The 15,096-nt window shown below is 42.4% G+C and overlaps 1 protein-coding gene across 4 annotated transcripts in view; it reads left to right on the top strand.

Annotated features, from left to right (window-relative positions):
• LOC129812974 (protein jagged-2-like) overlaps nucleotides 1-15,096 on the top strand; it is a 37,351-nt gene that overhangs the window by 2,177 nt on the left and 20,078 nt on the right. For 3 of the 4 annotated variants that reach the window (XM_055865026.1, XM_055865025.1, XM_055865024.1), the window contains one exon: nucleotides 10,202-10,262. In XM_055865026.1, the coding sequence (XP_055721001.1) occupies nucleotides 10,202-10,262 (61 nt within the window). Of the gene's footprint in view, nucleotides 1-10,201; nucleotides 10,263-11,469; nucleotides 11,547-15,096 lie in introns of those variants that run through there. The other variant, XM_055865027.1, reaches the window with a different exon arrangement.

Genomic DNA, 15,096 nt, shown 5'->3' with positions numbered 1-15,096 from the left:
TTTCAAGTTTTCCATTGTTGTGATGGGCCAGTCAAGGGCATATTCGTGGATGTGCTTTTCAATGTCCAAACATTGATCTCGAAATTGTTTTTTAAAGTCCAGAAGATGGTAAATAATGTTTTCTCCCATTAATAACTGTAACTGTTGGTTTAGTGTAGCAGCATGTCTAGTGTTGTGCACTTTTAGTGTTGGGCCTGAAACCATCAGGGTGTGCTAAGCTGGCCAGCAACCTCACACTCCTAACACTACATGACAGCTGCAGTTTAAATTTGATTTGAGGCTTGCTGTCAGTTGCTAGGAGACCCCTAATAGTCTTAGTATACCCTCTCTTTCGACATGTATTTTTACATGAAAAAGAAAAACTACCCAGTTTGCTTTCAAAGAAAATGACAGACCTCTGTAGTAAACAACATATACAGCATACTGGTATGTTGTTGACTGATAACCCTAATAGAGTTCATATTATCAAGGCATGACAGTATGGTCAGAATGTCTGGGCCACTAGCTCCTGACATGAATTAAAGAGAAAAATGCCTTTTTCTGCCACTCGATAATTTCCTCATGGTTAACCTCTCACCCGGTGTGTGTTTTTAGTGAAACCTTTCTCATGAAATGGAGGGGGGAGGGATGCCAGTAAAGAGAGAAAGGCTGCCTCTTCTCTTTCCTCTGTGAGAATTCAGTCACGACTCATGAGGGAGAGATATTTTTAGGATCCAGCTCAGTCACTTAAGACTTCGTGTTTGACTCCACAAGAAAAACATCAATTTAATTTGCTCCCTACTCCTCCTTATTCTCTTATTCGTGGTATATTTAGAGGCAGTCTGTCCTTCCATCCCCCCATGGGAGTAAATCATATGGATGAGGGGCTGTTACTCTCCATTTTTGTGGTTGTTTTCATGCCCCTCTAACCCTGGCCATATTTTTCCTTTCCCTGTGTGACTCTGTCAGCTTTAACCAGGCTGTGCTTGGGCGCTACATGAGGTAGAACTTTGTCTTGGACCAAGGATGTCCTTTTCCTTTCTGTCTGGTTAACTATCATGTTGTAAAGGGGTGCATAACTCATGCGTAATAACATGACACTGATAATGGAAAATATCACTGAACTCAAAGTGAGATACCCTAGTTTGGCAAGGATGATGATACAGCTGTGCATAAGCATAACGTCTCTGGTCTGTTAGTACTGATCCTGATGCTTAGTTGTATACTATTTGGATAAAATGTCTCATTTTCTAAGTACATTTCAAGTGGAATCAACAAGGGCTTTGACTGTCATGGAATTTTGGAAGAGGGTAATTGGCCAGCCTGCATAGAAATAGAATGAATAGAAAGGGCGTCCCCATTCAAGTAAATGATGGCATAATGGGTGTACTGGTAGCCATTGCGAGTGTACCTATAGGAGCAAAGCAGGAAGTAAAAGCAGGAAGTAAAATCAGGAAGTGTAGCCATCAATATGTGATGTGACTTATTGATTCAACTAACATTACCAAAAATACAGCTGCTGCTTTGTGGGGGGCGTTGCCTAGTCAACCGAAGACTGGTAGGCTACACACCTTGCTTGTTTCAGCAAGGAGCAACAAAGTTTCATCCCGTTGTTAAAAGTTCATGTTACCGCACCGCACGAATGCCTGGCCGTCCTGTATTCAGTCAGCGGTTCGTTCCACCCCCTAAATTATTATTATTTCATTTTGTATTTTCTCGATGATCTTTATCCACAACCGTCGGTTAACCGTTTATACGATACCAGCACTGTCAACAAAGTCACTTCTTGTGATAGGGTTTAGTTTGAATGACCATGGTGGCTGAAGAGAATCTCGTCAGAGGGCTGATGTCAGTCAGAGGCCATACAGTATTGGGGTGTTGTTGTTGGGTTGACGTGCTTCACAACATCTCATCCTCTGTCCCTGCCTCCTACCCCTCTTCTCTGTCTCTAGGTCACTTTAATAAGCCTAAAAGCATTGGTAGTGCTTCTCTAGATGGGAGAGGCAGGGCTACATTACGTGAGTGTGTGTGAGGTAAGGAAAGGTGAGGGATAGTGTTGTTTAAAGCCCTGTGCTCCTTTAATTGTGGTCAGGAAAGGCCTGCTCATCTTTCTGCTGCTGCCATGACCCGACTCGAGTGAATTCCTCTGGTTCCACTTTAGATTACCTGATTTTTCCTTTAGCCCAGCTGTGTAAAATGTCTGATTACTGGCTGCATGTTTAATGTTTTGGATACACTCTCATGAGGTTGGGATTAGGGATAGCAGATTGATGAATTTCTTATTTGTTTGTGTGTTTTATTCTGTGGATGTGTGTGCATGCGTGCCTGTTTTTGTGTGTGTGTGTGCGTGCTTGTATGTGTGCTTGGGTGTGTGTGCTTGCTTCCCCTTCCGTGTGTTTGTGTGTATGCACTTCTGCACCCATTTGCGTGTGCATGTGTGTGATAAATGCTAATGAAATGCATGTATTGCAGCCAGGTGCTGCTGAGCTCAGTGCAGCTGTGATTAAAGCATGTTATTACACAGCCAGTAAGTTTCATTTCCACTTGCCCTCAGTACCTGTTCACATGGCTGGTGGAGCTCTGCTGGAGCCAGCCAGCCAGCCAGCCCACCAGGCCAGGAGGACTACAGCAAAGCCTCCCTTCCTCCCTTCCTCCCTCTGCTGCTTTGTGTTCAGGGCTAATTAAATCGTAGACTTTATGTATATCATTAACTGAGACCTCCCTTTATACACCACATCTCTCTATCCCAATACCTCAGCAGATGCCCACTGTAACAGCATTGTATTGGCATTTTGTATGCATGTCTGTCTTATATTTTGGTGGTGAAATATTATGATAATTTCTCATCACGTTGTATTTTTGATTGTGAAATGGTTAGGTCATAATTGACTGTAGTGGGGTCTTTACAGGAAATGAGTACCTTTTGCATCCCTTTGATATTTTAAGTACAAATTGTGCACCAAAATTGCATTTTAAAAGCCTGTCATATTAAATGAAGGGCCCTTTAATTTAGACCATATGGAGAATTCAATAAATCAGATTTTTCATGGGATTAAAGACTTGCTAAAGTGCTGAAATTCAGCATTTTGACTTATCCCTTCGTCAACCCTGGGTCACCTCTAGGAAGATTTTAACCCACTTAACCCCAACATTTCTCCAAGGTTCACCATCATTGTAAAGCCCTGGTTATTTTGTTGCTTTGATAAAGTTGTTTCTGAATATTATTATTTATTTAATTTGATCAGTTATCAATTTATATCTGTCCCTCATTTTAAGGTCAACCCTGTTACGTGAACTGAATTCTCGTTTTAATATGGTGAAACTATTCATTTTTATGTATTTTCTTTACAAAAGAAACATTGAACATCTAATAGTCAAATCATAGTGGTAAAGCAAGTGAACTGGTTCTACTCTTTTTGGCCATTTTCTGGTGTTTTGTAGTGGAAAACTGAGTGGGTCAAGCATAACACGTCAACCCTCTTACCCTAGACAGACAGGAGAGAAATGTTTGAACAATTTCACTCCCTGTTGCACACAACAAGCTTCCATCCCCCCTGTCACAAGGGGATTTATGGCTGATTTACGATGAAATGGTCAATTATCCTCTAACGCCTCCCTAACCCGGATCCGGGATCCCCCCCAACACAAAAGCAGACTAGCATAGCCTAGCCTAAAGTTACAGGGATATCATAAAATAAAATGTTCATGAAATCACAAGTCAAAGACACCAAATGAAAGATACAGATCTTGTGATTCAAGCCATCATCTCTGATTTCTAAAATGTTTTACAGGGAAGACACAATATGTAAATCTATTAGCTAACCACTGTTAGCAAAAGACAACAATTTTCTTACTCCACCATTTTCTTACTGCATCAGTAGCTATCACCAATTCGGCCAAATAAAGATATTGATAGCCACTAACCAAGAAAAAAACTCATCAGATGACAGTCTGATAACATATTTATTGTATAGGATAGGTTTTGTTAGAAAAATGTGCATATTTCAGGTATAAATCATAGGTTACAATTGCACCCACCATCACAACTCGACTAGAAAAAATACAGAGAGCAACGTGTATTACCTAATTACTAATCATAAAACATTTCTTAAAAATACACAGCGTACACTAATTTAAAGACACAGATCCTGTGAATCCAGACAATATTTCAGATTTTCTAAGTGTCTTACAGCGAAAACACAATAAATCGTTATATTACCATAGCACATGTGCAAACATTACCCCAGCATTGATTCACGGCAAAAAGAGCGATAGCATTATCACCACCAAAATGTATTAATTTTTTCACTAACCTTCTCAGAATTCTTCAGATGACACTCCTGTAACATCATATTACAACATACATATAGAGTTTGTTCGAAAATGTGCATATTTAGCCACGAAAATCATGGTTAGACAATGAGAAAAGTAGCCAAGCTGGTCAGAAAATGTCGGGCGCCATATTAGACAGTGATCTAGTCTTATATATAAATACTCATAAACTTGACTAAAAAATACAGGGTGGACAGCGATTGATAGACAATTTAATTCTTAATGCAATCGCTGAATTACATTTTTTAAATTATCCTTACTTTTCAATACAGGTTGCGCCAAGCGAAGCTACACCAAACAAAATGGCGGCATAAGCGTTTAACATTTTTCGACAGAAACACGATTTATCATCATAAATAGTTCTTACTATGAGCTGTTCTTCCATCAGAATCTTGGGCAATGAATCCTTTCTCCGGTCTAATCGTCTTTTGGTCGAAAGATGTCCTCTTGTCGCGTCGAAATGGCCACTAACGTTCACCATGCACTCAAAGTGCCCAGCTCCTCAAAGTGCATCACACAGAAATGCCATAAAATCACCCTAAACGGATATAAATTGCTATAAAACGGTTCAAATTAACTACCTTATGATGTTTTTAACACCTATAACGAGTAAAAACATGACCAGAGAAATATTACTGGCTAAACAACAGCTTGGAAGGAGGCAAGTCCGATGTGCATCGTGCGTCAGGCGCAGGCAGGAAAAGAAAGCTACTTCCGGTCTTTGGTGTTTTATAGAGGCCCTGATTGCACAATCGACTCCATTCAAAGCGTCACCACGTACTGACATCCAGAGGAAGACGTAGGCAGTGTTTGTTTCTCCATAGCATTTACAGGGACTTTACAACCGACCTGGGAACAGGGGCAAAGATTTCTGAAATCTCACTCCCTGTCATGAAAAGTGCTGTAGAAGGAGTTCTGTTTCACTCAGAGACAAAATTCCAACGGCTATAGAAACTAGAGAGTGTTTTCTATCCAATAATAATAATAAATGCATATTGTACGAGCAAGAATTGAGTAGGAAGCCGTTTAATCTGAAGACCGATTTATGCTAAGTCGAAACAGCACCCCCTATATTCGCAAGAAGTTAAACTACTTGATTTGGCACTTGATAGGCACTTACTACTTTGTATGTAAATTTCTTTATGAAATGGGAAAACATGTTTTTTTTATGAAGTTGAACATGTGCTCTTTATGACAGAATGTAAAAACTTTACCAATTTCCACTTCTCAAAAGGCATCGAATTGGTGGAATGACCCAGTTGAGTGGTTCAGTGAGCTTGTGTGTGTGTCACAGGAGCTCAGGAGTGCTGTTGTAACACTGCTCTCTCCCCTGGGGTGAAGGGGGTGAGGGTTCATCCACATCACGGTTTCTCAATTGTTGGTAGCCTAGTTACTCAATCCTTGTTGTTGCAGGGAACCTCTGTAAAGTCAGGATTTAACTCCAATTTATCATCCAGCAGTTATCAGGCCGTTTGTGTGTGTGTGTGCTTATTTTCTACAGATTTTCTATTGTGTTATTGACTGTACGTTTATTATGTGTAACTCTGTGTTGTTGTTTTTGTCGCACTGCTTTGCTTTATCTTGGCCAGGTCGCAGTTGTAAATGAGAACTTGTTCTCAACTGGCCTACCTAGTTAAATAAAGTGAAATATATATATTTTTTTAAATTGCTTGAGAGCCTCACAGTTTGCCAGTCCAGTGGGTGCACATTAATACATGTGCAAGAATACATGGTTTGATAGTGATTCCAATGTGATTGGGGTCTTAAACCCAGCTGAGTTTGCTCTGCTGTGCTGAGTGATTGGGGTTTTCCCAACCTGGGTTATCCGTTTTCCAAGCCCTTGGAGAACAGGAGGCTTCCCTTTTGTCACTGAGCCTTTCAGGCCAAACAATGAGTTTATACCTACGTTTTTATCTGCATTTATGGTGTTATAAAAACAAGTGGAGGGATGGAGAAAGAAGATGGTGTAGGGTTAACTGTCTGAAGTGATGGGCTGTTTGCAGAGGAGGCTGATTTATGGCTGCATTGATGTCCTGGGAAAACTAAAGACAATGCTGCTCTATAGAGAGGGATGGCAGAGGGTGTGTCAGGCTGTCTTTATCAGGATATCATCAAGGGCACTCACTACTTGGTGCATATATGTAGAATTTGAGCATGCTGCCATTCTCAAAAAGTTGTCATTGCTTGTAATCTTTGTGTCAGAATATTCTGAGATGTTAATCATAAAGTGTTAAACACTTGAGGATAAAAAAAAAACATTTTTTTCCTTGTTACTAAATTGGAAACGATGACGCAAGACCTACTGTACCATGTGGAAAGCTAATTTATGTGACTGAAGGAAACCATGAGAAATAGAGTTTCAACAGCTTGGCTAATAAAAATATACTGGGTCATTTAGCATATTTTTTATTTGATTTGTTTTGATTTTATTTGTAGAATGAGGATCCTGTGTAGGAGATGCCTTGTTTAGAGTGGGGCTTTTCTGTAACGTGCTAATAACGTGCTAAATTAGCCAGCCTCACTGTACCCTACTGGGACCTACATGTTTTATTCATTTCAATATCCTAACAGGTGTGAGATGACAGGTGTTGCTGTTTTTCCCCCTCTCATCTCAATTTTACTAAAGTTGTTAATTGGGTGTTAGAATGATGTCAGGCATACTTTCTGTGAGACCCTATTGCGATTAGTGTTAAAGGTCCAATGCAGCGGTTTTTATCTCAATATCAAATAATTTATGAGAAACAATTAAGTACCTTACTGTGATTGTTTTCAATTAAAAGGGTAAAAAATTAACAAAGGGCAGTTTCTCAAGCAGTACTTTTGCTAGGACTATTTGGAAGTGGTCTGAGTGTGGAGGGGAAAACTGAACATTTCCTGTTGTTTTCAGAAAGGTTTGGAACCCTTTCTTATTGGTCTATTAACTAATTTAAGGCCAAAACTCCATCCCACCTTAACAGGCAGAAATTTCAGGCGGTCTTTTAAAACAGCTCTTAAGCTTAAAGGGCATTATCATAATTTTCCCAACTTCACCGTTTTATTCCAACCTCATAGTGTGAAAATATACACTGAGTTTACGAACCATTAGGAACAACTGCTCTTTCCTGTATCAGGCTGTATCACAACTGGCCGTGATTGGGAGTCCCATAGGTCGGCGCTCAATTGGCACAGCGTCGTTCGCGTTTGGCCGGTGTAGGCCGTCATTGTAAATAACAATTTGTTCTTAACTGACTTGCCTAGTTAAAAAAATAAATAATAATAATTCCATGACATAGACTGACCAGGTGAATCCAGTTGAAAGCTATGATCCCTTATTGATGTCATCTGTTAAATCGACTTCAATCAGTGTAGATGAATTGGAGGAGACAGGTTAAAGAATGATTTTTAAGCCTTGAGACAATTGAAACATGGATTATGTATATGTACATTCAGAAGGTGGATGGGCAAGACAAAATATTTAGGTGCCTTTGAACGGGGTATAGGTGCCAGGTGCACTGGTTTGAGTGTGTCAAGAACTGTAACACTGCTGGGTTTTTCACGCTCAACATTTTCCTGTGTGTATCAAGAATGGTCCACCAACCAAAGGACATCCAACCAACTTCACACAATTGTGGGAAGCATTGGAGTCAACATAGGCCAGCATCCCTGTGGAACGCTTTTGACACCTTGTAGTCCATGCCCCAACCAATTTAAGCTGTTCTGAGGGCAAAAGGGGGTGCAATTGAATATTAGGAAGGTTTTCCTAATATTTTGTACACTCAGTGTACAAATCACATTTTTGACTGCATCGGGCATTTAAAAGATAATGCTGAGTTGAGTCATCTTCTTGATTTTAATGTAGAAGACCCCTAGTTAAAGCAGTACTACTGTATCTGTAGTGAGTTGGGACACAGGCGATGGAAGGGGTACAGTAATTTATTAATTGAACAGGTGAAGACAGTGAGGAGTGGGCTCATTTTTCTCCAGCTAATGAAAACGCGAATCCCTCTGACTCATGTAAAATGGTCTGGAAGGTGTCAAGTGACGACTACTGTGACTGCTGCCCTGGCCTGGTCCATCAGGTTACACTACAGTCAGACATGCACCCCACAGCCGCACACTATGCTCCAGCATCTCCCAGCCTCCAGACTCTCCTCAATGACACATACACACAGGAAGCCCACCAGTGAGTCAGAGTCCAGAGAGACTATTGGCTGATTGGAAGTCAGTCATTGAGACATTTAAGATTTAAGGAAGATTGAATAAGATATCACACTGTTATTATCACTCCATATCATTGATGACGCCTTGGGTTCCCCAGCCTCATAAATCATAGCCAGTCATATTTAACTGACAGGGCAGGAAGGAGAATGGGAGGCAGTAGTCTGATTTGTCACTCAAAGGCCAGTAGTATTGGGGAGACACGGGAGGACAGCAGAAGGGCAGGGAGGGCGCCTCTCAATGTGCCATGCCCTCCACTGAGCTTTTCATGAAGAATGCTCACTGTGTGATGTAAAAATATGTATTGTAGATGTGATAAAAGTAGATGGAGTATTACATCACACACTGTGGTGATGAACTGGTTTAGGTGGCTCAGGTCTGGACCTTTGAGTTATCTGTGGCAGTGTAAAAGAGACGTCTGTGGTCAGAATGTGTCTCCTCCTCCTATCTGTCTCCTGGGGGACTGACTGAGGGCCCATTACTGGGACAGCTGATGATGCAATGGAAGGTTTACTTTTGGGGGAAGGTGAAGATAAAGCCGTCTGTATGTCCTTGGACCTTTAAAGAGTTCATTATTTGCATTCGGAAAGGGCCAGAGTTAGTGGCATGTGTTTTTGGATCAATCTGGAGAGAGGCCATACTAGTTAGATTAATGCAGACTTCAGTGACATACAGGGTGTGTTTAAAGAGACTGGAAGTGATAAAGGGGGACTGTGGTATAAGTCACTACTGGGGGACGGGAGATCAAAGAACGAGACTTCTCTGCCTTCCATATACTCAGCAGTTTAGCATTATTAGAAGTCATTTGTGAAATATAGTTTCCTCCAACAGCTTTGAGCATCCAAGAATCCAAATTACAGAAATGTTTAGCTCCTTTTTCACCCCTTCTCTCTAATCTGACCAGTACCGTGTAATCTACCTCTCTGACCTTCTTCTGGTGGAATGGGCTGTACTGGCCACAATCACCTGACAGTTAGCCAGCTCCTTTCTGGCTTTGGTGTACTGGTACCCAAATAACTCCCCAGGAGTTTCAGTTTAAGAAGCCTGCTGCTGTTAGATTTTGCATTGTTTCAGTATGTGTGTGCCACTTCAGGGAAATGATATCACTGTACAGTAAGTACAGCAGCGACACTTGAGCTAACAGCTTAATCACCTGTTTTGTATTAGAATGTGTTCAGTGCCGGTTGTTCAACTTTAATTTGTTATCCCTACAGTAGTAGTTGCACTTGTTAACTACCCTCAGGCTTATATCCAGCTAATCAGTGACAGCAGTGTGGGAACCAATAACTATTTTCTCACCAGCAGCATCCACATTCACTCACACACAGTGTGTCTGTGTGTGTGTGTGTGTGTGTGTGTGTGTCAGAGGAGGCTGGTGGGAAGAGCCATAGGAGGACAGGCTCATTGTAATGGCTGGAATGGAATAAATGGAACGGAGTCAAACACGTTGTTTCCATGGGTTTGATAGGTTTGGTACTATTCCATTGATTCTATTCCAGCCCTTGCAATGAGCCCATCCTCCTATAGCTCCTCCCACCAGACTTTTCTGGTGTGTGTGTGTTATCATCATGTGTTCCTTGTGTAATGCATTCCACATTCTGTGTGTGTGTGTGTGTCTGTCTGTCAGTGTGTGGGACTGGGGAGTATGAATTCCTACAACCCCCTAATGATCCCGTCTGTGTCTCTCTTCCAGCGGGCGTACACTCTGATTGTGGAAGCGTGGGACTGGGACAATGGTACACACAGCAGCAGTGGTATGTACAGTACACTTCACCTTTCCAGGTATTTACTACCACATGAAAGGAGAGCCGGCCAGGCCTCAGTGTCTCCCATCAAATAAGTCATTAGGTGAGGGCTGAAGGATGTGTTTAGTGTTTATTTAGAAGTGACAGGGGTATTTACTTTGACATAAAAAGATGGCAGCATCTCAGAACCAAGGTTACAGGTGATGTCAAAAAGGAGAACTGCGTGATTTATGCGATGATGTACTCTAATTTAGACTAAGGACCTTTCCCCTCTCACAACAATATTATATCGATACTTTAACCGCAAGTATCGATTTGAAAAAATATATTTTAAAAAATTTGCTAGGTAGCGTTAGCAAGTCGGCTGTACCTGCGCCAAAACTCAGGTATTTTTCATCCTATAGCTTGGCCTCAATCTTCTTTTTAAATAGCGAGCCAAAATGTTTTCAACACTTTTATTTCCATGACTGATTCAAACTAATTTTCTCATGCTTTTTCTAGTCTCTCTTTAGCAGACATAACGTATCGTGAGCATGTTTGGAACATCAAATCGCAATAAAATCGCAGTATTGAATAGCAATACAAAAAGAATTGTGAGAATCTCAATACATATCGTACAGCACCTAAGTATCGTGATAATATCGCGAGGTCCGCGGCAATTCTCAGCCCTAGTCACTGCAGGGATGGGGCTTGTGAAGATGTGTGTCTCTGTGTGAAGAGCTTCATTAAAGGTGACTAATTGTCTCAAGGGGGAACAGGGAGCTCCTTCCGCGTCAGGCCCAGTTTGGACGAGGGGTGCCTAGTCACTGCTATTTGGAACACAGCTGTATCCTGTTTTTACTTGCTTTTCTCATTTCAGTCCTGTTTGGCTTTGTTTTGTAAGCTCTGCCCAGAGGAAGAAAGGTTAATCGTGGAATGTGGAATGTAATCTATGTCACTCAAGTCAAGTGTGTTAGATTTAGGGCAACATTGAACCTCAGGCGAGGTCAATGGCTGACCTAACCTGACAAGGTTGTTGTGTTTTTCTCTCCGGTGAACAGGCGATACATACCAACCCAAGCTTCTATAACAAGCTGTCCTGTTTTCACTGCTGCATAACTCTTAGAGAGTCACCTCTATTTATTCCCAGGAACAATGCAGCTTCACACAAGCAGCTTCTTAGCAGCACAAGAGGAAGAAAAGTCCCCAATACAAAGCCCAGACTCCAGATGATTGAAATGGACTGTCAAGTTGAGCTGCCATGTACCAACCACAGCAAACAGACCCATACAACAACTACAGTGGCAAGAAAAAGTATGTGAACCCTTTGGAATTACCTGGATTTCTGCATAAATTGGTCATAACATTTGATCTGATCTTCATCTAAGTCACAACAATAGACAAACACAGTCGGCTTAAAACGAATAACAAACAATTCTACGCTTTCATGTCTTTATTGAACCCACCGTGTAAACATTCACAGTGCAGGGTGGATAACGTATGTGAACCCTTGGATTTAATAACTGGTTGACCCTCCTTTTGCAGCAATAACCTCAACCAAACGTTTTCTGTAGTTGAGGATCAGACCTGCACAACGGTCAGGAGGAATTTTAGACAATTCCTCTTTACAAAACTGTTTCAGTTCAGCAATATTCTTGGGATGTCTGGTGTGAACCACTCTCAAGGTCATGCCACAGCTTCTCAAATCGGGTTTAGGTCAGAACTCTGGGCCAATCAAGAAGGGGTATTTTCTTCTGTTGAAGCCATTCTTTTGTTGATTTACTTCTATGTTTCCGGTCGTTGTCCTGTTGCATCACCCAATTTCTGTTGAGCTTCAATTGGTGGACAGAGAGCCTTACATTCTCCTGTAAAATGTCTTGATAAACTTGGGAATTCATCTTTCCGTTGATGATAGCAAGCTGTTCAGGCCCTGAGGCAGCAAAGCAGCCCCAAACCATGATGCTTCCTCCACCATACTTTACAGCTGGGATGAGGTTTTGATGTTGGTGTGCTGTGCCTTGTTTTCTCCACACATAGTGTTGTCTGTTCCTTCCAAACAACTCAACTGTAGTTTCATCTGTCCACAGAAGATTTTTGCACCTGGAACATCCAGGTGCTCTTTGCGAACTTCAGACGTGCAGCAATGTTTTTTTGGGACAGCAGTGGCTTCTTCCGTGGTGTCCTCCCATGAGCACCATTCTTGTTAAGTTTGTTATGTATCGTAGACTCGTCAACAGAGATGTTAGCATGTTCCAGAGATTTCTGTAAGTCTTTAGCTGACACTCAAAGATTCTTCTTAACCTCATTGAGGATTCTGTGCTGTGCTCTTGTAGTCATCTTTGCAGGACAGCCACTCCTAGGGAGAGTAGCAACAGTGCTGAACGTTCTCCATTCATAGACAGTTGGTCTTACCGTGTACTGATGAACATCAAGGATTTTAGAGATACTTTTGTAACCCATTCCAGCTTTATGCAAGTCAACAATTCTTCTGAGATCTCTTTTGTTCGAGGCATGGTTCACATCAGGCAATGCTTCTTGTGAATAGAAAACTCAAATTTTGTGTTTTTTATAGGGCAGGGCAGCTCTAACCAACATCTCAAATATCATCTCATTGATTGGACACCAGGTTAGGTAACTCCAGACTCCAATTAGCTTTTGGAGAAGTCATTAGCCTAGGGGTTCTCATACTTTTTCCAGCCTACACTGTGAATGTTTAAATGATGTATTCAATATAGACAAGAAAAATGCAATAATGTGTGTGTTATTAATTGAAACACACTGTGTTTGTCTATTGTTGTGACTTAGATGAAGATCAGATCAAATTTGATGACCAATTTATGCAGATATCCAGGTAATTCCAAAGGGTTTACATACTTTTTCTTGCCACTGTATAGCTCACCTCTCTGGCTCAGTGTTTGACCCCATCTCAGGTCAGTATGTCAGCTGTAACCCCTCCACTTTCAACTTGGCTAACTTTTAGTGGTGGTAAGTGACAGTACCAAACCTCTGTCCCTCTAAAAGTTACAAGGTTTTATAACACATGTTTAACCTGTTGATCTACACAGTCATTCTTTGGGATGCTGTACATTCCTATGCACCAAGCTGCCTGGCCGTTCATATTGCCAGTGTGATAGTTAGCATGGCGAGGTTAGTTCCCGCCCGGCTGGCCTGAGGGACTGACTCACTGGGAGACTGTTTGTGCCCCATGTCCATGTCTCTATATAAAGCCTGTGAGCACATCACCTAGTTAAGCCATTCATTATGGACCACAGCTCTTTTTTCTTTCCACTGATGTCTGTCTGCTAATTACTGTCCCAGCAGTTGCTGTGCTACTGCATGTCACTTCAATATCTCAGCCTGGACACTCTGACAGGCAGTCTGAACACTCTGACAGGACAGCCTGAACTGCTGCTTCAGCCTGGTCTCATAGACTAGATGTAACATAGTACATGTAAATCCGGGACACTCAAATTGTATGATATGTCACTTTTGCTATGGTTACATAAGACAAAGTTACTTAAGGCAAAAACGAAAGTAGGGTGGTTGGTCGGGATGGATGGGTAGACGTATAACGTGACCGAAGATTGCGTGTTTGAATCTCCTCACAGACAACTTTAGCATTTAAGCTAATAAGCAACTTTGCAACTACTTACTACCTTTTAGCTTCTTTGTAACTACTTAGCATGTTAGCTAGCCCTTCTCCTAACCGTAAAGTTAACAATTTTGCTTAAATCCTAACCTTAACCCTAACCCTAACTCCTAGCCTGGCTAACGTTTGTGTTAGCTACCTAGCTACCTAGCTAAAGTTAGCCACACCAAATTGGAACTTCTATTAATATGTAGACCTGAGCAATGGGTTGGATGGGGTTGGACATGGCAGTGGAATAGGACAGTGGGTTGGACTGGGCAGTGGGTTAGATAGGGCAGTGGGTTGGACTGGGCAGTGGGTTAGATATGGCAGTGGGTTAGATATGGCAGTGGGTTGGACTGGGCAGTGGGTTGGACTGGGCAGTGGGTTGGACTGGGCAGTGGGTTAGATATGGCAGTGGGTTGGATAGGGTAAGGGGCATGGGGTTGGATAGGGCAGGGGGCATGGGGTTGGATAGGGCAGGGGGTATGGGGTTGGATAGGGCAGGGGGGCATGGAGTTAGATAGGGCAGGGGGGCAGTAGGTTGAATAGGGCAGGGGGTTGGATAGGGCAGGGGGGACATGGAGTTAGATAGGGCAGGGGGGCAGTGGGTTGGATAGGGCAGTGGGGGACATGGGGTTGGATAGGGCAGTGGGGGACATGGGGTTGGATAGGGCATGGGGTGCAGTAGGTTAGATTGGGCAGGGGGGACATGGGGTTGGATAGGGCAGTGGGGGCAGGGGGTTGTATAGGGCAGGGAGGCATGGAGTTAGATAGGGCAGGGGGGCAGTGGGTTGGATAGGGCAGTGGGGAACATGGGGTTGGATAGGGCAGTGGGGGACATGGGGTTGGATAGGGCAGTGGGGGACATGGGGTTGGATAGGGCAGTGGGGGACATGGGGTTGAATAGGGCAGTGGGGGCAGGGGGTTGGATAGGGCAGTGGGGGACATGGGGTTGGATAGGGCAGTGGGGGACATGGGGTTGAATAGGGCAGTGGGGGCAGGGGGTTGGATAGGGCAGTGGGGGACATGGGGTTGGATAGGGCTCAGAAAAATAGTCTCTCTTAGGTGGTAGCATGGTTATTAGTGTTAGTGTTTCGTAACACACAGTTTAACATTATAATCAGAGAACGATAGAGGGGATGGAGAAATCACCGAGCTGCTATCAGGAGTACCGGTAAATTAAGTTTAGAAAATGTTGTCTTGTGGAGTATTTTTTTAATCAGTTAATGAGTG

Source organism: Salvelinus fontinalis, chromosome 16 (assembly GCF_029448725.1).
Source record: "Salvelinus fontinalis isolate EN_2023a chromosome 16, ASM2944872v1, whole genome shotgun sequence".
NCBI classification, from domain to species: Eukaryota; Metazoa; Chordata; class Actinopteri; order Salmoniformes; family Salmonidae; genus Salvelinus; species Salvelinus fontinalis.
This window is presented reverse-complemented; position numbering and strand designations above follow the sequence as displayed.